The sequence below is a fragment of the Pectinophora gossypiella genome, chromosome 12 (genome assembly GCF_024362695.1).
Source record: "Pectinophora gossypiella chromosome 12, ilPecGoss1.1, whole genome shotgun sequence".
NCBI lineage: Eukaryota > Metazoa > Arthropoda > Insecta > Lepidoptera > Gelechiidae > Pectinophora > Pectinophora gossypiella.
In genome coordinates this window covers 8,959,675-8,984,233 of record NC_065415.1, presented here as the reverse complement: position 1 = coordinate 8,984,233, position 24,559 = coordinate 8,959,675, and the positions used below count along the sequence as shown (strand labels likewise).

Sequence of the window (24,559 nt, the reverse complement as noted above, 5' to 3'; positions counted from 1 at the left end):
ATTTATGTGAGTGAATGCCACTTACAATCCTTTCTTAAATATTCTCAATTTACTTTTAAATATTTATAATGAATGTATGATGTTTTATAATGTCTATATTTTTTTAAGTATTTGATTTAATATTATTTTTAACAAGGGAATGGAATTTTACGATTTTTAAAGCAATTTTCATCGGAAAGAACATACCTATGGCGAGTGAATGATACTTTATAATATTTTATAAAGTGTATTAATTTCGAGTTATTTTTACCTAAAGATGAAGAATATTTGTTTTAATTTTCTTAGTGCCGTGTAGATGTCGGATGAAGAGAGACATTTTGAATTTGTTGGTCATTTATAATAATGAGTTGTTTATTTCGAATTACATGGATTTACACTGTTTATTACCATATTAGTGATTGAAATGTTCAATGACGGATAATAAGTAGGTATAGTACCTACTTACTTATGGGTATTTGATTTAACAATGACACCAATTAAGTACAATGTGTTGTGGTGATGTTTTATGAAATATTATGTGGTTTTAAGAAACTTACCACCGTTTTTAGATATGATATAATAGAGTTTGTAAGCACTCAAACGAAAGTCGTACGATGAACGAACGTATCTGAAATGTATGTGACACAGTAGGACAGAGTTTGTAGGAACTCTCATACGATTATAGCATTGATTGTTTATGCAATTAAATTATAATGTTTCGATTAAATGTCATGTAGGTGACATAATGGAATAGAGTTTGTAGGAACTCTAATGCCTACAGATAATAGTGTCATGTAGGTGACAGATTAGAGTAGAGTTTGTAGGAACTCCAATGCCAATAGATAGCAAGGTCATTTAGGTGACATAATGGAATAGAGTTTGTAGGAACTCTAATGTCAATGGATAGCAATGTCATGTAGGTGACAGGACAGAATAGAGTTAGTGGTAACTCTAAAGTCAATGAATATTAATGTGACATATGTGACAGAATTGAATAGAGTTTGAAGGAACTCCAATATCAATGTATTTCAATGTCATGTAGGTGACAGGTGATAATAGACTTTGTAGAAACTGTAATGTTAATGGATAGCAATGTCATGTAGGTGACAGAACAGAATAGAGTTTGTAGGAACTCTAATGCCAATAGAATATAGATAGCAATGTCATATAGGTGACAGAACAGAATAGACTTTGCACAAACTTTAATGTTAGTAGATAGCAATGTCACGTAGGTGACAGAGCAGAATAGAGTTTGTAGGAACTCTAATGTTAGTGGATAGCAATGTCATGTAGGTGACAGAGGAGAATAGAGTTTGTAGGAACTCATATGTTAATGGTTAGAAATGTCATGTAGGTGACAAAATAGAATAGTTTGTTGGAACTCTAATGTAGATAAATAGCACTCTTATGTATGTGACAGAGTAGAGTCCGTAAGAACTCTAATGTCATTGAAAAATAAGGATATGAATGATAGAACAGAGTAGAGTTTGTAGGATCTCTAATGACAATACATAGCACTGACATATGAGTGACAGAATAGAGTCTGTATTAACTCTAATGGAAACGAATAACAATTTAACGTATATGACAGAATAGAGTAGAGTTTGCAGTAACTCTAATTTAAATGAATAGTAAGGTTATGTCAGAATTAGATTTGTAGGAGATCTAATGTAAGTAAATATAACGTTGTATGGGGCTATTAAATATTTTATTTGAATAAAGAATAACGTGATGAAATAATAGAATAGAGGAAAGTTTGTAGATTCTCTTAAGTGAATATAATATTTATAAATTTTGATTGAAATAGAGTGATATGTACAAAATAAATATAACTTTGCATTGTAACAACACGAGATTAGGACTATGTTCGAACTGGGGTAGTCAGAGGTACATCCATCGCAAGATGAACTAAGTAAGTATGCATGTTACCTTTGTATGGAGTTATTCAATAACAATGAGCTCGTGCAAGATAAATTGAGTTTGTGAGAACTCTTATACATACTTAAATAAAATTACCCAATGAAGATGCTAAGGTAAAAAAAAACAGAATCAGAAACGAATGTAAGCGACAAGGTAACTGAAAGCCGTCCATGGTGGTACGGTAATGTGATGCTCGGAACAGGTAACCATGTAGTCAAAAGACGCTGTGCTTCCCACAAACGAAAAGACGCACAAGGCGCACTGTGACATGATAGACCAGTAGTAACTTTATGAAAGCGAAAATTTTCCCGACCCGACAACCCAAGACAAACTGAAGTGGCGCAAAAATATTAGGAGAGCTGACCCCACCTAAAGTATGAAAGACCCAAAAATAAAGAAGACTTAATACATATTATTTTGATATTCCAGATATTTTGTTTGTATGAATAGTAACTTCTCATACTTACCTATTTAGTGAAGTTTTCATATTTTGTTTTCCTAAACAGATGTATTTCAACATGATAATATAAAATAGAGTTTATAGCAAGTTAAATGGGACAAACATAAAACCTTGTATGGGTTTCTGATGTGTAAACATTATTTACCAGTGTGATAAATTATTATTATTAAAAACATCATAGAAGGAAAGAGAGGAAGGGGAAGACCAAGAAGAGCTTACATGGAACAGATTAAAGAAAAGGTTAACGTCGTGTCTTATAGGGAAGTCAAGGAATTAGCCTTTGATAGACTGGAATGGAAAATGCTGCACCGACAAGAGCGTGGCTCTTGAATTGATGATGATGTGATAAATTATACCTTAATCCAAAACCGGTTTCTTATTTCAGAATAAGTGGTGTGTTTTGTATTTCTTATTGTTATCAAATTGTGTTTGATGCAATTATATAAGCGATTAAGTAAATACAGTTTGTAGAAACTGTATTATGAATTGCATTGTGTTTAGAATAGTTGTATTCATAATATGTTTAGTACATGCATATGAGACATTAGAATTTGAGTGAATAATATAAGTAATGATTTTAATTAATACTTGTTATGATCCTAATATAGTGTTAATTTTTGAAAAGGGAACAAGCGACAAGTAGAGTTTTTGTGGAAATACTATGAATAGATAGGACCGTAAAAGGAACTTTTGCCAGTAAGAATACAAATAACCCCTGCATATAATAATATGTAATTATCATGGAATGAGTTCTTTAAGAGATTTTGGCATACCTAAATAATGAATTAGTTAATGAAGTACGTACAAAGAAACGATATTAGTCTTAAAATGCAACTATTTTTCTTTTTGTTTTAAGTTTTAGGCTAAAAAGGCCCTGATTTCGTTTGGTGCGATACGTAAAGTTTTATTTGACGAAGACTGATGATGGTATAATCTTGACTCTGAAGAAAAAAAAAAAGATAATAGCTTGAAACCACGATCAGTTTCTGTACCTAAAAATAGTCAGGATTTACAATATATTAGAAGTACGAGGCACATTACTGTATACCTACTTAGTAACAATCACTTGGTAGATGTGGTGGATTGATCAATCGATGAAAACTATACCAAGTTATTACAGGGGACATCGGCACGTTGTGTTGTTCTAATGAAATTATAAAGGCATCGAAGAGAAGTAGTATTGTTTACTCAAACATGTAACTAGATGTAGTATAGGCGTTATGATCTAAAGAGGATTTGCTGTCATAAATCGTTTCACAGAAGACAAAAGAAATATTGTCACAAATAGCCTGAGTGTTAAATGAAAAGGAGAGATTATTATGATCCATATAGGTACTCATTTTGTGAATGGCTATACCAGCTTCAATGTTCCGAATTAATGTATTTTTGATGCGGAGAAAACGACATAATATGTATAAATCGTGTGTGCAAACCTTTTATTACATACTTTTACTGTGGATAGAACTAAAACTGGAGTGTGATTTTCTCATGCATTGGCATATGGCAATGCTGAGATAGAAGTTTACACGTTTGACAATTTTGTACATTTACTTAGACAAAATTCCAAGATGAGCGCACGTCATTGCTCCTTTTGTACGTAACGATTTGGGATGGGCTTAATCCACAGAAGATAGCGCCGAAATTGCTAATAGATACTCACATTACTTATATAGCAAGTATAAATCAGAGAAACAATAGTAATCAAAATAATACAGCCAAGAAAATGATCTACAAAATGTTTCTGAAACCAACAGGAAAGTTTATAACGTTACAAAATAAACTATCTAATAAAAATAAAAAGGCTTTGGTATTGATAAGAAAGATTCATTATAATTTTTTTTAGCGGTTCCGTAATAAAATGATGAAAAGGAATCCTTATGATGAGAGTCATTCCATTCGATATGAGACGGAAGTTATAAAAGTTTGAAATATTTATATGTGAAATTTTTAGTGATTGCGGTCTTCCTTTAAGCGGTACTACGTGCTTCAGTTATTGATGTTAGAAACCCAAATGTACTGTGCTAATCAATCATCAAGATGGTTCGATAGTTGTTCCAAGACAACTGCAGCTACAAGGATTATTGATTGCTCCTGTTTAAATTTGACCGAAAATGTGGTCCATTATGCCTTTAATTAACTGTTTTAAAAGACAAAGATAATCTTTGGTATACATCTGAGTAATTCTTCTATCAAAAATGGTAGCGTAATTAAGTTTATCATTTTATTCTCAAAGAAGCTAAAAATAAAAGCTGGCATAAGAGGGATTTTGAAGTGCATAGTATGTCAGAGGTATTATTATATACCGGACTTATTTCGGATCAGAAGTATCATTTTTATCGAGAGTAATACAGACTTGCTTTAAGGGAACAGACCATTTATTCGTTTATTACTTATTACATAAATGGGCAAATTATGATTTATAATATGTCACAAACGAGCTAAGATTGCTTTTGCTGTTGAAAGAGATTTGTTCATAGTTAAAGGTTTTCACTGCTGGGTAGAGACCTCCCACTTGAATGTAAATCGTAATGCAACGGAATAATCAAGTTTGGTTAGTTACAAGGAGTAGTATTTAGCAGTTTGAAGAAAAATACATGTTGTATACTAAACATTTAGCTTTGAATGGGACAAAATTGCATACAGATGTCAGCCCTAACGATTTAGACAGAATTAATGCATTTGTAAAGAAGAATAGTTAGGAATATTATATTTTATATAGTGATTAAAAGTGAAAATGATGCGCAGAGAAGTTACATATTATAGTTAAAACATTTAAACGAATAAGTAAGGGCTCAAGAATAGCTATAATATAAAGAAGACGAATTGCCAAAGACTGCCAGGAGGAAGTTACTATTTAGCAATAAGCCTATCGATGACTCTTAAATCCATGTTTGTGGACAATGAAGCGGTTGTTGTAATGTAGGTATTGTAATTTGATGAAATCGCAAGATAAGTTGCAAATGACGAAAAAGAAAAGAAATACTACAAAATTATGGGTTTCTTTTAATTAGTGCTATAAAATATCTAGCCAGGTAGTTAAATAAGTAGATACGTATTGGATAAGTAAGTACCTATCTGAAAGAAAATAATGATTTGAAAAATAATTAAGTAAATACTTGATATAAATAATATGAAAATATTTGATTGATTGAGGATTTGAATTCCGATTATTTGGATATATTATAACTGGTGTATTTGCCGTAATAATTACCTAAACTCGTGTCGAGTGTCATGATTATTGTTTGAGTTAATACCCATTGGGGTATAAGAGTCTTAATACTCATTAAAGTAATGTTTTTAAGATTTTATGTTTATACTGACTAATTCATAAACTTTTTGTTGTTAGTATTTGGAGTAGGTAGATACCTAGCGTGCTCCGGAGAGAGCACGAAGTCGGATGGCCGAGTGTCATGATCACTCATATTTTAAAAGAAGTTGAATTATCTAACATGAATATTAACTAGATTAAAGTTAAAAGTTGCGAAACGATGGAATTTATATGGACTATTAATTTACCTGCACTGTTATCGTTCAAGCAAATGGGCATATAATTTAAAAGTATTTAATGATTTAAAATATTATTAAATAGAATTAATATAAATTATTTATAATTGTAAATGTTAAACAACTAATTAATTAATTTAAAAAGTAAGTAAACAGAAAAGGCGGGAACGGAAGTGAGAATTACGCGGCGAGAAAAACAAATGAAGAACGGGGTTGGATTGGTTTCCCCGACTTTTCTAGGAGACGTTGGTTGTGGAAAGAATTACGATGGAAATTAATAAATAGTCGATAAAGTCACCCATTACAGTGTTTTCTTGAAACATTCATTGAAATTGTTCGCAGTTTTTAAATCGTCGATATCACTTGGTTACGACACGCCGCCGCGCCGTTGGCGTTGAGAATAAACGTTTACAACCAAATAAAATGGTGTATAAAGCACAATGAAAACAGCAAATTGGCGTTGAATTGAACGGAGGGAAGTGACTCGACATCCGATATGAGCAATCACCGTCTTTCTGCCCGAATACATCTGCCACCTTAGCTTATTTTATTCGTCTTTTGATAGGTACGGGCGAATAATACAATCTTCGCATGGCGCCGCCGTTGCCTTTTTTATTTATTTCTGACATTACTGGCAGAATTCCAGTCTCTGCCTGAATTATATTCTGCCGCCTGCGCTGGTCGAAATAACATTTTGTCATCAGTGTTTAAATAATTATATTTTATTTTTGTCTCCTGGATTTGAGTTAGCCTTGAGAATTAATTCTTGACAATTTAATTATTCAAATCAATTTAAATTATTTGAAATTGTGAAATAAAATATTTTACATGTATGTACCTACTAGGACAGAAATATTTTTAAAAAAGTATGGAAAAGACATACGAAAATAAAAGAACAACGTTGAGATAAATGGTCAACTTTCCTTAGCTTAGTATCGTATATATTTAAGAATGATGAGTTTATTTCATCGCATCCTCATCAGATGGGACTGAATATTGATCTTTGTTACTATAGTAACAGTGTCTTTATATCACTCACTTTTACAAACACTAACTATACAACAAGACATAGACGAGACAACTGGGTTTTTTATGGTTTTGATAGATAAATACTGTGCTCTCTGAGACTAGAAGCTAACAAAATTGTCTCTGGTATTCGATTAAACGGAGAATGATTGAGACATATGTTCTATTTCGAAACGAGTGGGCGTATACTGAGACGCAAAACCTTACTGGGGGGTTATAATGGCCACATCGAAGCTATTCATCTAAGAAAACAATATTGCAATTTGACATTTGCGCATATAAAAGTAAGTGGAGTAGTCTTAGATGAATTGCTTCGATGTGGTCATTTTAGCCCCCCTGGACTAAAGGTTGTTCTCAGCGAACGAAACTGCTTCGGTCTTGAATGATAACAACACTAAAATCACAAACTTACATGAAGGACATCCTTGTAATAATTATGTAAGTACATTATAATTTTAGACTTGAATATGAAACTCGTCTTTTGCGGCACTGTGCAATGTGATGCATAAATCCCTATTGTGTTGGGGATATTAGGCGGGAGTTTATCTTTGTATTTTTTGTAAAATCCTTCATGCATAGTTGCCGAGATAATCATGCTCAGACAGACGTGTAGGTATCTGGGTCTTTCTTTTAGATCTTTGTACTGCAAATTGTAATGCTGAGCAGCCACAGGCTCCAAAATTTAGAGCAAAACGGAACTTCAGTCTGAAACGGCAAACGAAATTAAAACAACTTAATATAATAATAGTGTGATAAGGGAGTATTATGCTGTAAAAGAATATATAATGACGAGAATTGAGAAAGGGATGCTCTGATGATTTGGATATAAGTAGACAAGAAGAAAGGCTAAGGCGTACATACCGTGATCAGGGGGGTTAAAATGTCCACATCGAAGCTATTCATCTAAGAAAGCAATGTTGCAATTTGACATTTGCGCATATAAAAGTAAGTGCGCAATGCAAACAAATTTCGAATAGCAATATTGCTTTATTAGATGAATTGCTTCAATGTGGCCATTTTGATCACCCTGATCCATGATGTTTTAAAGAATGGCCCGGTAAAGAGTACACTTAACAAGCGCGCATGCATGAAGTCTTTGTTGAGAGTGGAAGAAGTGAAAGTGGTGTGTCAGGATCGTAGTAAGTGGAATTCTGTAGTCTCTGGCTCAACGGGAAATAGCCGTTTATCTTATGTAATTAACAATCAAGTTGACCTGTCCATGAAATAACCCGTAGCCTTGGTATTTATAGTGATTCCCTTCGAAGATTCCATTTCCTATTAATTGTAATAGAATACCAACTGGCCAAGTTTACGTCTGAGTGTATTGTTGTAACTTAGTATCATGTTAACTACAATGTCAGTTGTTATTCTAAGTACAAATTTACATTTGCCTTTTGATTGGTCTTTCAGATCTGTTAGTGCGCGTACTTTAGTATTTACTCTATGCTATTGGTTCAAATTAACACAGGCCGTTAGTGACATCGTAACGAAAACTTTGTAGCATGATTCAGACCATCATTCAAAGTTGATATCTAGATTCTCTGTCGCAAAATTATCATCATCTCCCTAGCATTATCCCATATATATTCACAAGGTCCGCTTACCTAACCTGAAGATTTGACAGGTCCGGTTTTCTACAAAAGCGACTGCCTGTCTGACCTTCCAACCCGCGAAGGGAAAAGCAGCCCAATACATGTTAGGTCACATACCTCCGCAAATGCATTTCTCGAGAATGTGGGTTTCCTCACGATGTTTTCCTTCACTACTGAGCACGTGATAATCATTTATGATCCAAACATGAATTTAGGTTTAGGCCTATGCTGGATTCGATCAGCAAGCGGCAAGCGTATGGAACTGAAAATAACTGAAAATAATTTTTTAAATAAAAATCATTATCATTTTCATAAATTTTCACTTGACATCAACTCAGAAATTTTAATCAAGTCAGGTCTGAATCATCCCCCTCAGTTTTAGTTACGATGTTACTAACACCCATACGTACTATACTAAGTATGGCTACCTGTGCGTACTTGTATGGGTCTTAGTTTTGCGATATTTTTATCGCAATCCTTTTGATGTTAACTTAGAATCATGAGCGGAATCATCTCTATCAGTATTCGTTACGATGTCACTAACACCATTTATGCATTAATGCGTCCGGTTAAACCCGGTTAGACCAAGTCCTAAGATGTTCGTGGTTACAGGTCAGCTTCACACTCGTATAAAAAAGTCCATTGGGAGTGTGACTAGGTACTAAGTAATGTGAACTTATAGAGGTACTTACCACGACTTACCACGTTTCTTCCTAACTCTTGTTACTTTCCACTTGCTCTGGTTTCCGAAGGTTGAGTATGCAATTGTTGTGAAGAAAAAGCAATTTTACACGTTATTAAACATTGGAATGTCATTCGTCGGGTTATTTGTTCGTATATCTACTGGCTTCCCTTTCGGATGAACGGACACAATAGATTACATTTGAAGTGGAACATTTATTTCATAACCTCCTGCCTACATATGTACTGTACATAGAACATAACAATAAAAAAAATCTATTATCGGTTTTATTAATGGTAACACTGAGAATTTGAGACTAACGACATCTATTGTTTGTTTGCGTAAGATAGACATAAAAAGTTGACATTTGACATCTGCCATTTTTTGCAAAATGGCGACTGAAAGCAGACGTGTGGCAGTGCGCTCGCGCAGAGGTAAGTTAATCAATGATAATCTTATATAAATATTTACAATTCATTATGTTGATGTAGTTAATAATCAAATAAATGTATAAATAGGTAATATCCGGTGGTATTTTTGCATTTCAGTAAAATGAGTCCACATAACCTTACTTTCTTGTTTTATGTCCTTTGCAAAAAACAAATGTAGGTAACTAAAGTTTTGATAGTTCGACTCTAAGTGTACTGTTAGAAGGACATTGGAAGGTATTGACCGATATTTTGTGTTTTTGCAGTTATAACGGATAATGACATATCTGAAGCTTTAAATGACTCCGAGTTTGACTATTCCGGAGAAGATTCGGATGACGATCCAGAGTTCATTCCATCAGAGATCAGCCAAAGAGGCAATGACCATCAAATCAGTGAGTCTAGCAGTTCAGACGAAGAAGACGCTACGTTAATCACTCCTTCTGCTTCTCCAGCGTTATCTAGCGATTCAGTTTATGTATCTTCGACATCACAGTCTCGATCACGAGGTCGTGGGAGAAGCGTTTCGCGTGGACGTTCTCGCGGTCGTGGGCGTGGACGTGGAACACGAGTTGGAGATGATTTTCAGCAGTCAGAACCACCATCTTTGTCTACTCGACAGATAGCAATCAGAAATCGCCAAACAATCGATGGTATTCAAGATACGTGGACCAAAGCTACTATAGAACCAGAAATGAATGATTTGATGCAACCAGCGTATATACATAAAGAAACTAAAAATTGGGAGTGGAATCAGTTCTATGATCAATATATCGATGATGAAATACTAACAACGATCGTTAATTGTACAAATAGAACACATATTTTAGAGACAGGTAAATCAATGGGGCTTACTTTGAGAGAACTTAAAATATATATTGGTATCACAATGATAATGTCTGCGTTACAGTATCCTCAAATTGATATGTACTGGTCAGAAAAATGGAAGGTTCCCATCATTGCAATGGCTATGACAAGAAACAGATTCTTTTTTATTAGACTTCGCCTAAAGTGTGTTTACGACAGTGAAGTATCTGCAGAACAAAAAATACAAAAAACTTGGAAAATACAACCACTTTTTCAAAGAATATTAAATGGTTGTCATGAACAAAACAGGCCTAAAGAAATGAGCATTGATGAAATGATTATCCCTTTCACCGGAAAATGTCCAATGCGTCAATACTGCCCCAACAAACCTAATCCCGTTGGGTTGAAAGTGTTTGTCCTCGCAACTCCTCAAGGCGTTGTTTGCGATATGGTGGTGTATCAGGGAGACACTACGTTCCCGGATTTGATCGGCCAAGGTTTTGGTTTAGGCGAAGCAGCCGTTTTAACTTTAACTCGCACATTGGTCCCTGGTCATTTATTATTTTTCGATCGTTTTTTCACTTCTACAAAACTGTGCGATGAACTATTGAGACGTGGATTTCATGGTACAGGTACCATTATGAAAAACAGAGTTCCTAAAAGCTGTGTCTTGACAGAAGAAAAAGTATTCCAAAAAAGGCGAGAGGAAGTAGTGAAGTGAAGGTAAGAGAGGATGGAAAAATCGCTGTTACAATGTGGCTCGACAACAAACCAGTATTAATGATGTCCACTTGTTACTGTGATCAAAACCACGACGAATGCGAACGTTGGTCTAAAAAAGATAAGCGATATGAAAGAGTTAGAAGGCCCGAAGTTATTAAAACTTACAACCAAAACATAGGTGGAGTCGACCTTACAGATCGCATGCTTTCAGTCTGCCCATCGCGTAACCGAACAAAAAAGTGGACAATTCGTGTTATATCACATCTCTTTGATTTGGCGGTGGTAAATGCTTGGCTGCAATATAGAGCTGTTCAAATAGAGAAAGGTGCCATAAAGAGAAACATAATACAAATGCGTCAGTACAAACTCGATTTGGGTACAAAACTTATTGGAGACAATGAAGAACAAAGTGATGGTGAAAGTGGAGGTGAAGAGTATGAAGAGCTCGAACCCAAACACAAGAAACGTAAGATCCTTATCAAACCAATACCTTCCAGAGAACGCCGTATGAAGTCTGCTGCACACTTACCCGAATATAACACTAAACAATCGCGCTGTAGGAATAGAGGATGCTCCAAAAAGACCACAGTTTACTGCATAAAATGTGATATTTATCTCTGTTTTACACCAAATAGGAATTGTTTTTCCGACTTCCACAAGGATGCTGAGTAGTTTTTAATTGAAGCTTTACTTATACCTAGTTGATCTCATGATTATGTTCCTCATTAATGACTTAAAAGTACAAAATGTTGATTATTGTTCTGTTATGTTATAATTATAAGGAAGAATTGTTTAATTTTGATAATTTTTGAAGAAGACTGATTTATTTTTGTTTTGTTTCTCAATTTTCTGATAGGAGGCTTAAAATATAAGTTTTTTTGTTTGCTTTTCAGTACCTTTACTTATTTTTATTCCAGATATCATCCCAGAATTATCCTATGTACTACATAAATCACATAGTAATATCGTCACTTTGTTCTCTACATAGGACATAGCGAAAAATCGTTTTTCCGAAAGCAGGATTTTTTTATCTATTTTTCCCTTGCATGTCAACCTATTCCGAACAACATACTAAAATTTCAGAAACATACTCCAAAAAAAGTGCTTCTGGTAGGCAGGAGGATAAGTAGACATAGTAATAGAAAATGTATTATCGAAGCGCGGGATTGTGATGGTCTTTATACCTTTTTGTATGATGCTCTGCACCGGCGCTACTTAAACTCGTAGTTTTCTTTCTTACTATAGTACGTACGCATAAAATCTTTTCACGTACATACACCATGTGAGTAATACGTACGTCGATCTATACTTCAATATACAGGAAGAAAACAACCTCAAAGTATGCAAACTGAGTGGCTCCGCTGGGAAGTATGCTCTGCAGCGAAGCCACTTTAATTAGTTGTTTTCTTTCTTACTATTATAGCACGTACGCATAAAATCTTTTCACGTACACTATGTACGAGGTACGAACATTAACTATATCGTCTTCAACTGAATTGGAGTCGGTGGCCCCGCGACAGGGCATCACACTTTTAATTTTATTAGGTAATAATTTTAACATGAAGGAGATAGAATTCTTAATTATAAAATCGTAAGCTTGATAAAGTATAGATGCACTTTTCTGTTCTAAATTCATAAGCGCTATTGATATTGGTAAGTGTTCGTAAGTTATAGAACCAATAGTCATACATGAAGAACGTAATATGAGAATTAATAAACACATTTATATCAAGAACTTCACCACCTACTATGCTAGCTATTTTCACTCTCAACGCCCCATAAACAGTCCCAATCTCAGAAATCACACGTACTTAAAGGTCTTTCTGAAAACTTTTATATCGAGGCAAAAGCTGGAAACGAGAAGTAGTAGGTAAATAGATACTTTTAGGCAAAAATAAAAACGATACTTACCTAATGAGGTCTGTTACTGAAGAAAAAGACAAAATTCATAACAATTTATTTGCGGTTGAAGTATTATTACAAGCAACACATTAAATATAATTAATAATATTTATAGACTCTATCAGAATATTATTGATTCAAATGTATATTATTCCGTTAAATCTTGTTTGTTTCTCTTCAACTTTAAATAACAGGGATGAGAAATGAAAAGGTAAGTAAATGAACAAGTATGCATCGTGATAGCCTTTTTACAGGCGATAACAGAAGCAATTATCAACTTCTATAACTTTCGAATTCTATTCAGTCTTCTAGTCGACGACGTCGTAAAATTAAATTGAGTTTAACGAGACTTTAATCGATACTAAATTAACGAATGGAAATAAATTATTGCAAACATTTACTGAAAAGAGACAAAAACTAAATTAAAAAATATATATACTTTTACTTCCACTTTTAGACTATTTCTTCTTCTTCTATCGTGTGGTGTCAGGGTTATTATTAGACTATTTGAAATGGATTTTAAACTTGCCTATATTTTTATTTATATTATTTTGGGGTCTTCTTTATTAAGGTAACGTTCTTCTGATCCGGAAAATGTCTGTGCAGCTATGTTATCACACGCACACGAACGGCCTCTGTGGTCCAGTGGTTGAGTGTTGGACTCGCGTTCCGGAGGTCCCGGGTTCGAATCCCGGCGGGGACACATTACAAAAATCACTTTGTGATCTCTAGTTTGGTTAGGACGTTACAGGCTGATCACCTGATTGTCCGAAAGTTAGATGATCCGTGCTTCGGAAGGCACGTTAAGCCGTTGGTCGTTACATGAGCCATGTCAGGGGCCTTTGGCGGCTCAATAGTAACCCTGACACCAGGGTTGGTGAGGTTGGTGATCCACCTCGCGGCCCACACGATAAGAAGAAGAAGACACGACACGCACATGCACACATATATACACATACATACATAGCAGTCAAAAACAATAACCCTTCTAGTTGCTTCGCCGCAGTCGGGTAAAAAATCGTCATTTATCACCAATGGAAGACAATCGTGGCCATTTACTTCTCGGTTCAATTTAAATCTCATTCGAGCGCGCCTCATAATTATTCAACAGGGAACTTTCAACTACTTTCTGATCTGGAAGTCGTATAGCAGTCGCCAGTAGAGATAGAAAGGAACTTGGCACGGATTTATTGAAATGTTCTCATGAAAGTAATAAGAGGAGTATAAATCTTGAAGCAGGCTAGGCTAGGTCGTTTAAGCCCGGGTGCTGGGCTGGAATACTAACGCATGCAAGTGGTATAGTGGATAGATTCACAAGCTCACGTGCGCACCTAATGCGCCTCCAGAGCACAGCACGCGAATTATTATTCCCATAGCATTACTCACTCCCACAAAGAACTAGAATGCAAACATTAAATGGCGAATTACCGCATGGTTTAGTTTCCGCAGCAATGTTCAGTTTAGACGTTACTGGGGCACAAAAACAGACTAACATTGTTACTAATTAGATATGCGGCGTGTCACCATCCAGTAGGTATGGTTTTTGGCTGCTGTACGGCAGCTGATTTTGTGCTTGTATTTGTAAAAAGGAGTTCGCAAACGAAAGCGTCACTGCTATTTTAGCGTCGCATTTTAAACCGAGTTCATAATTACGTGCGATCATAACATTGATGTAAGTATAATAATGTTACAATTTGTGATTTGTTTCCTGTACAATAATATCAAAAACATAACATAGCACCACGCCTGTATCCCCGAAAGGGTAGGCAGAGGTGTAGAGTATACATGCCCGCTCCTCGCCAGCTATGTTTAAGTACCATTGTTATTCATCATCATCATCACCAGCCCATTAACGTCCCCACTGCTGGGGCACGGGCCTTCCCTATGGATGGATAGGGAGATCGGGCCTTAAACCACCACGCGGGCCCAGTGCGGATTGGTGGTTATTAACGACTGCTAATGCAGCCGGGACCAACGGCTTAACGTGCCTTCCGAAGCACGGAGGAGCTCGAGATGATTTTGTTTTTGTGGTCACCCATCCTATGACCGGCCTTTGCGAAAGTTACTTAACTTCAACAATCGCAGACCGAGCGCGTTTATCGCTGCGCCACCGAGCTCCTCCATTGTTATTAAGCGGGCACAAATGCTGGAAACCACGTGAATGGGATTGATTCCCATTCTAACGAAAACTTTATACCTGTAAAGAGTGTCTAGTTTTCGCTGCGGCATTGAATACATAACACGAATTGCCACACGTGTTACATAGTGTGAGGCAAAAATATTGCAAACAAACAGTGACAAAAATATCAGATTGGTATACGTGCCTCTATGCCAAAACCCGTCTTTGACGAATGCTATGTAAATAAAGTATATCTAAGTATAGTGCCTATATCGTGTGAATATTATTACGTTTCAAATCTCTTTCACGGGTATTATCTATTATCATAAGAGTTTTGCGGGAAAGGAAACTAATATAAATAAAAATAATAAATAGAAATGTTTATTTGTTCGTCTATAAACATTCTTGTAAACTACCATACGAACAAAAATAATATTCAAATTGGGACCGTCTGCAGAAGACAGGAACCCGTAGGAACCAGTACTTATATCAGGAGTAACAGTTCAAAGAGAATTAACTCCATCAATGTAACTTTCGAGATAAAGGCATAAAACTGTAATTTACGTACATTCTTATTACTGGATATAATATAGGTTAGGATTTAATGCAAATATCTTTATTCAGTAGGTAACATACATACACTTTGAATCGTCAATTTTTACATAACGAACGTCTCATCCGCCTAAAACTACTACAGCTTCTCACAATCTGTATAGCAGGGGAAAAGAAACTGCAAGAAAAACCTCGGCACAGGGCCCTAGACGTTATTTAAAAAAAATATAAACATAACATATTGTTGTACAATTGATTAATTTAGCTGCCTAATATCAATTCTCAGACAGTTAATCCCATGCAGTCATATCTTCTAAATACTCACTAACCTTATAATAACCTTTTTTGCAAAGTTTAATATTCAGAATATAAGTCTATCTAATACGATAAGTATGTGCATACATTAAAGCACATAATAACGGGTTCTTACCGCGTTTAAATGGGGATATGAGACTCCCGATATTTCGACACTGTTGCAAGTGCCATGATCACGGGATGACTGATGAGATTGGAGTGGAGTAGGTCGATCCATAATTTTCTACGGGCAGACATATCTGTCTACCCTCTTTCTTTGCCGCTTGTTTATGTTGTTGATATCGGAATGTTCGGAACCATCTGAACTCGCACGAAACTCACTACGACAAACCGCACTCACTGTGTCCTCACATTTTTTCACCACATTAGGCCGTTCCAAGCTTTTTACAACACCTACTACTGGATTAAACGCGGTAAGAACCCGTTACTATGTGCTTTAATTATGATAATAACCGCGTAAACTTAAAACAATGTGCATACATTTCTAAACTACGTTGGGAGCAAATGTCTGGTGATAGGCTCTAGGCGGCATTAAGAGGGCAGCAATTATTGAGCACCATTTCAACTTACAATACGTCGACAAAATACATGTGTGTACCGGCCGACAACATACTTCACATGACTTATAGAAATTGTTAAACGATTACCGTAATGAATTTATAGTTAGCGTTAAATATTGATTAATATTGCAAACACAGTACCATCTGGTTCTACTTACGTTTTGCTTTAGTATGTGTGCGATCAGATGCATTCATTAGCATTTGGCATGTGACCACAGAATAAGGAATAATATTAGGATTAGAACGGCAACTCTCCGCTACCGTCTCAGTTAATGTGTAGTGTCTGTGTAAAACGAGGTGTTTTGTATGAAGTGTCCGGGGTGTGATGTAACTAAGCCATAGTTTATGTTGAAAGAGATATTATGGCTAATGCCATAAATTCAGGTTAATACGTCCCCTAAGTACTTTGAAATGAAACAAGTTCTTATCTTGTTAAGGCGTAAGCGGTTTTTTGACGAGCAATTTTTTCGTCTAGGCGTAACTCAGGTATGTCGTATAAACTGTTAGGTTGCCTTCTGTCTCGACAAGCGCTTTAGTATTTTGTAAAATTGCCGTTATTACAACATGATCATAAAATAAAGAATAACACTTTTTTAACGGCCTCTGTGGTCCAGTGGTTGAGCGTTGGACTCGCGATCCGGAGGCCCCGGGTTCGAATCCCGGTGGGGATATATCACAAAAATCATCTTTGTGATCCCTAGTTTAGTTAGGACATTACAGGCTGATCACCTGATTGTCTGAAAGTAAGATTATCCGTGCTTCGGAAGGCACGTCAAGTCGATGGTCCCGGTTACTTCTTACTGATGTAAGTGAGTAATCGTTACATGAGCCGTGTCAGGGGCCTTTGGCGACTCAATAATAACCCTGACAACAGGGTTGATGAGGTTGGTATTCCACCTCGCAACCCACACGATAGAAGAAGAAGAACACTTTTTTAAACTTACTGTAGACTTGTAATCACATGGAAGGCAATAAAGTTTTTCATTTGTTTTGATGTGACTACTTGGCCGAAAGATACACTAAATACTGCATCTAGACCGGTAACTGTCCGCCCTGCACCAATTTGTATCGGGCGCCAAACTAGATTTACTTCACCCCCTCTCGCGTTTACTGTAGTCTAAATGGCCGTAAGCCGCTAAGGAGTAAGGGACAGCGCGACTGTCTGTCTCACTCGCACTTACGCGGCAAGGCGGCATACGGTAATAATTGGACGTCTGAGGTGTGACATAGCCTAGCTTGAAAGCATCTTACTAAAAAGTAATAAATATACAGAGTGCTAGTGACACCATTACGAATACTGAGGGTGATGATTCAGACAATGATTTTGAGCTGATATCAAGTGGAATTTTCTTTTTTTTAGGATTTTTGTTGATAACTGTAGGTAATAAAAATAATTGGATTCTTATCTTACATTCTTTAAATAGCCCGATATCCTTTTTTTCAATTCGAAATTGGGCTTTCAGTAGATATCTTTTTTAGATACGCCTACAACCCGGACGGCGGAGATTTTCTTCCCAAACAGGAAGGAACTTATTCAATGGGATAAAAAGTATTGCCATTTATTATTCGAAATTTCTATCCCGGATTACCTACAATTGTGAAGCGAAGTAAAGTTATTTTTATTTTTTATCCCGTTCATTCATTACTGAAAGTCCCGGCAAAATCCGACACGTAAGTTTTCCGTGAGAGGCTTATATCATGTTCCCAACCGTTTCATAACATCAACGGGTTCCACGTTTTTTGACCTCTTTGACATTTTGTGGGGATAGTAATTTTCAAAGTTTCGTATTAACCAACTTCTTTTAAGAAATGTGTCTGGCTTATTGGCTATCGAGTACCATCGCCAAACATCGTCGCTTACTATAGGAAAATATTGAGGTAAATACTACAATGCAAAGCAGTCAGAAAACAATACATAACACCCTATTCTACTTGTGTTTCACAAATAAATCATTTTGTATTTGTATTTTTACATCAAAACTTTCATATGGAGTATAGCCCTCTAAGGATGTGAAACTTGGACACTGACACAGAAAGACCGGGAGGGATTCGAATCCTTTAAAATGTGGTGTTGGAGGACGGAAAGAATAAGTTGGTTAGAAAGGGCTACTAGTTCAGGAAGTGCTAATAAAAGTAGTTGAGGATAGAAGAGGCAAGATGAGTTGAACATTAAATAAGACAGAGAAGACCAAGAAGAGTTTACATCGAACAAATAAAAGAGAAGGCGAATGTAGTGTCTTACAAGGAAGTGAAAGAATTTGCCTTTGATAGACAGGAATGGAGAATGCTACACCGACAGGAGCATGGCTCTTAAATTAATGATGATGAATCAAATAAAATAAACTATTGTTGCCATCCTAAGTTTGCATTGAAGAAGTTCTATTATGTCGTTTTGTTTTGTACAGACAAATATTTTTCATATGGTAACCAAGAAAAGTGGTTTGTAAAAGATTTCTTTGACCATTGAGTTCTCATCACTATGGTGATGGTTTATGGCCCCATCTCCCTACCCATCCATAGGAATGGCCCGTGCCCCAACAGTGGGGACGTTAATGGGCAATTTCAGAAATCCAAGCATTATAAACAATCTTCTTCTTATCGTGTGGGTTGTGAGGTGGAATACCAGCCTCAATAACCCTAATGTCTGGGTTATGATTGAGCCGCCAAAGGCATGGCTCATATAACGAATACTCACTTACATTAGTAAATAGTAACCGGGACCAACGGCATAACGTGCCTTCCGAAGCACGGATCATCTTACTTTCGGAGAATCACGTGATCAGCCTGTAATGTCCTCCAAACTAGGGATCACAAAGTGATTTTTGTGATATGTCCCCACCGAGATTCGGACCTGGGACCTGCGGATCGTGAGTTCATCGCTCAACCACTGGACCACAGAGGCCGTCATTTATTATAAACAATGACCGATGATAATAATACCCGGTTAATCAAATTGCCCATAGCTCCTGAATCCCACCCGAACTACCGTCTCCTTCAATAATAGATAACGTAACACGCCACAAACCACCTAATGCCATTACGTCAGTTAATCATTAGGTATAATATAGCTAACAGTAATATTAGCCTAATTAACCAAAACGTATTCATTATCAAGAGGATTTGTCTTCTCACTGAGCGCAATGATAATATAATTCAGTATTAAAAAAATAAGTCAGGTAAATACAACATAACATGACATAAACAGCTAACCAGCATGAATATATTTTCCACTACTGGAGCTCGGTGGCGCAGCGGTAAACGCGCTCGATCTGCGATTGTTGAAGTTAAGCAACTTCCGGTCATAGGACGGGTGACCACAAAAAAAAGTTTTCATCTCGAGCTCCTCCGTGCTTCGGAAGGCATGTTAAACCGTTGGGCCCGGGTGCATTAGCAGTCGTTAATAACCATCAATCCGCACTGGGCCCGCGTGATGGTTTATGGCCCGATCTCCCTACCCATCCATAGGAATGGCCCGTGCCCCAACAGTGGGGACGTTAATGGGCTGATGATGATCTCTCCTTCATCAACCGGGGGGAATATGGAGTATACTCCACCACGCAGTACCCCTGCAGGATAGTGGAGCAACGTAAAACATAAAACGTTCAGGCAATACAGGGTGTTAGTGACATCGTAAAGAAAACTTTGAGGGATGATTCAGACCATGATTCTGAGTTGATATCGTCGCAAAAGGAACTAAAAATAGTTAAAAAAGACACTTTAATTTTCATGAATTTACCGACAGGAAATTCCACTATTACACGTATGGCTAGGCTACCAATACGTACTTGTGCGGGGTGTAAATGACATCGTAACGAATACAGAGGGGGTGATTCAACTCACTATTCTGACTTAATATCAAGTGCAATTATTCATCGCAAAAGTATAGAATAGAAAGTAATTAAATTAAAACACAAAAAAAAAAATACTTTATATTAAACTAGAATCATGGTCTGAATCATCACCCTCAGTAATAGTTACGATGTCACTAATGTATAGAACTGTCCTGTAGAAGACAAATAATGACAAGTATTCGAGTTGAATATGTCTACTCTACAGCAATGACAACTAAAATCTAGAGTGACGTTTACGCGTACCCCCATTTTTGTAGAGTAACAGACGTCAAGATTTCAATTTCAGATATACTGGATGTGGTGTCAAAGCCATTTTTAAAGCGTGACATAAATATTACCCGTCTGTAAACGATGCTTTACCAGATATCTCAAAGCAATAATATATTTCTAACAGAATTCCTTTATTCGCTTGTGTTTTTCATTCATATGTAACGTATTTCCACCTTAGAACAGATTTTGGGTACTAACACAATAACAGTGACCGTAATTAAAAAAGTATACTTAGATGGAAAATTGTTTTAATACACGTCTAGATACACCTGTACTTAAAATTAATATTTAACGTATAATTAAGATATTGCGTTAGGGTTCTTCGCATACATGCTTTAAGTAAAGTTTTCATGTAGGTAGGCAGTAGGTACACCTATCCATTAAGCCGAGTGAACGTGAAACTTTGCCCTTGACTTCTTAATGACTTATTTAACTTGTAGCAAGTACTTGTATTTTCACAGTTTTAATTAACGTCTCAACAGAAACCGGCTATCCTGTTTTCGGAAACAACGGTTTAATTTTATGTATTTCACATTTTACCTGCAGTTAGAATATCTCCAGTTTCAAACATTTAGATATTTTTTATAGCAGCAGATTTAGGTTGCTGGAACCGCAACTTACAAAACTGTTTTTATTTCGCTGTTCAAAGTATCCTTATGGTATTTAGTGTCACATGTATATTATTATTATAATATCAAGTTCCAATAAACCTAAGAATCACAGCGAATTTGCTATCAGAAGATAAATTCGTTTATTCTAGTCGGTTGGGTAGATAGGTACTCTAAAAAGGAGTGCATGGTATAAATTATCAGGAGTTTCTGTAATTTGCATAGCGCACCACGAGAGAGCCAAAATGTCAGAGACAAAACAAAGCGTTGTTTTGTTGCTGTACCAGTAAATTTATTGTGATTGGTTTTGGAGAGATTCTTGTTTTGTAACGAACTTGATTTATCGTGCGATTTTCGCGTTTATTTTGAATTAGCGTGTCGCGCTGTCATCGCCTAAATTAATACATTCGTCCTTCTGAAACAATGAATTGGTGGCCTTGTCGTGTCTTTAGAGAAATTAGGAAATTGATGACGTGTGTATTCACGACGGGATATCAATTAACTTTGCCGATGTGTATCTATTACGGATGTAACAAACAACTACCTGTTAACCTTCTTCCGCATTCTCTCGAGACCCCGTAGTTTCTTAAGACTGTATCGAGTCTCAGGTGGAGGTACTTTGTTTACGACTGTTGCAGATTTCGCTCAGAGTTTCAACCAAACAAATAACGCAAGGGGACGTCGAGCGCGCAACTGCCCGTAAAAAACGTAATTTTCCAGCTGAAAGTAACACGAACATGTTGAGGGTAGATAAAAAATATGAGCTCATGACTTTGCGATCCCGATGTGTCTTCACATGTCTGCTCCAGTGTGTTATAAATTTGCTTTTCAACGTGCAAAATGTAATTTCCGCGTTCGATAAGGTTTTCTGTGATATTTGCTTTTCGCATCAGAACTCTTTTTGAGATAAGTAACTCGTAGTTCTTTTAAAATATTGTTCTTTTGTTGATAAAATGCCTTTACGAGGCAAGTGTTATAATTTTTAGAGCATTGGTGTACTTTGTTAACTAGGTTATTAAAGTTGCAGCGCTGTGGTGGCGGCGATAGTTCAGCCGGTATACAACTTTAGTAAACTTCAACGTATTAATAATATATATATTTGCAAAGACTACAAAGCGCACATTCTTCAAACGAATATAAATATGAATATTCTTGCAAAATTTTACGAGCAATACTCTACCTTATAGTGTTTACAGTATGAAGAGAATTTACAGGTAAGGCATTCTTTATATCAGAGAAACAAAGTATCGTAAGCAAAATGACACAAAATTATAAATAGCAAGTTGAGCGGACGACGACATTGCTAAGGTTGTCTTGACTGTACAATAAAACCTAGACAACAATAGACCTTTACAGATACTGAAGAAAAAACGAATTAGTCAATAATGTACTATCAGCCCTTTTACGTTAAGCTTCTTTAGTTTTCTTTGTGAATAGCTAATTTGAGGTCTCAGAAGGTTGCGACGTCTATAAATTATTTTAAATAGGCCTCATCGCCAGGAGAATCGAGGCCTCGTAGTAAAGGCAACACAGTTACTTTCACCTTAAGATTGCCTGGAAGAAATCGCTGTTTAGCAATAAGGCCGCCTATTGTACTTCTTTTATCCTATTTGTGATTGTTATTTTCCTTGTGTTTTTTGTGCAATTGAGAGTTATTGTATTACAACACAATAACTAACATAATACGTAACACAACTTCACAACAATAAGTTCATATTGGGTACCTATGTACTAAGCGAATGACTTACCATATTACAGACGATGAACAAATCATCGTGGCTTTTTCAGCCTTAATCCTATTCCTCGTCGTTATGTTTCATCAAATTCATCTTAGAAATTAAATTTCAAATGTAATTACAAGATCGTCTCTTTTTTATGGCGTGACTTGTAGAATTGCTGCATATGGCATTAACTGCTTGGCCGGACAAATGGGAAGCGATGAGAGCTCTTACCGGTAGAAGATGTCTTGGTCTAGTGACCTGTTACCCTACCTACCCCATTAATTTTAACAGTTTCCTTATGAATGTAGATTGTTTTTTGCGTAATACCCACTATGTTCGTGAATATTATTTATTCATAGACCTGTCTTGTTGACAGATTTGCGACCAACACACTACTTTATCATTTACGTAACGATCACGTAAGAAAATGTTTTACTGAGACAACCCTCTCTTTATCACGTATCGTATTTTATTTAAAAAGTGTGCCTTTCTTTTTTATGTTACGCCATAATAGCTCAAAGAAAAGGAGTATATGCGTTTGGGTTCTGGCTTACAAGCAAGGACCAATCTCTCTCTCTCTTTATCTAAGAGCTGCGCTCTTGTCGGTGGAGTAATCGCCATTCCTTTCTTCTTCCAGCCAAAACCTTCACCTTCTGATACGACACGACCTGCACCTTCTATTTTATTTGTTTCATAAATGTTCTCCTAGGTCTACCCCTTCCTCTCTTCCCTTCAATTTTTCCTTCTATGATGTTTGTTATAAATGAATCGTGTCGTATCAGGTGGCCAATTATATTTCCTCTCCGGTTCTCTATAGTCTTCAATATGATTCTCTTTTCTACAGCTCTTTCCAGCACTTTTTCATTTGATACCATTTCAGTCCAGCTTATACCCTCTATCCTTCGCCAACACCACATTTTAAACGCTTCCAAACGACCAATCACGACATTCGAAATATAAACATAAGACTTATAAATATGCGGTCTAAAACATTTAATTATGGAGAACATTGGTAATGTGGCCGGTAATCTTAGATCGCTGTCCGTTCCATGGCATACATACTCCATTATTATATTATATTTGTATTTTGACACCAGTAGCGACTAATGATATTAATGAGCTTCCATATAAAAAGCCCTCCTCACTTCATTTCAGATGTTAAATGTTGCTCGATAGACAAAGAACTTCGAAATATAAAAGTAATATACTTACATTTTTAACGCTAATGTACCTACGTATACATTACTATATTTTTTATTTCTCCCTTGTTTTGAAATTTCTATTGCTACTATCATGTCTAGAAATCTGGACCGCCGGAGGATATTATATAAGTTTTGCTCTTGGTAACACATTGTCATGTAAGTAGATACTTACTTTGAAGTTAAAGTAGTTAACCTAAGTTTCATTATTGTTCTAACTTAAGTTTATTATTAGCCAGGTCCAATATTATACGAACAGCTGACACCAGAATGCGCTGTTTATACACTTGTATAAGAATAACAAAGAGAATAATGAAAAGACTGTTTTAAGAGAGAACCGC

General features: G+C 36.1%; 1 protein-coding gene and 2 non-coding genes across 3 annotated transcripts; all 3 read left to right on the top strand.

The window, feature by feature from the left end:
• The first annotated feature begins 11,151 nt into the window (after positions 1-11,151).
• LOC126371615 (piggyBac transposable element-derived protein 4-like) lies at positions 11,152-11,793 on the top strand. The gene has a single exon (XM_050016931.1). It carries the CDS (start codon positions 11,152-11,154, stop codon positions 11,791-11,793), a length of 642 nt encoding a protein of 213 aa, XP_049872888.1.
• A 1,861-nt stretch (positions 11,794-13,654) lies between these two features.
• Trnaa-cgc (transfer RNA alanine (anticodon CGC)) lies at positions 13,655-13,726 on the top strand. The gene has a single exon. It is a non-coding gene; the product is annotated as a tRNA-Ala (tRNA).
• Positions 13,727-17,168: 3,442 nt separating this feature from the next.
• On the top strand, positions 17,169-17,240 carry Trnaa-cgc (transfer RNA alanine (anticodon CGC)). Its single transcript has one exon. It is a non-coding gene; the product is annotated as a tRNA-Ala (tRNA).
• Positions 17,241-24,559: the final 7,319 nt, after the last annotated feature.

Excerpts from the sequence above, each read along its gene's own strand:
- LOC126371615 (XM_050016931.1), top strand. The coding sequence starts at position 11,152 with ATGTGGCTCGACAACAAACCAGTATTAATGATGTCCACTTGTTACTGT.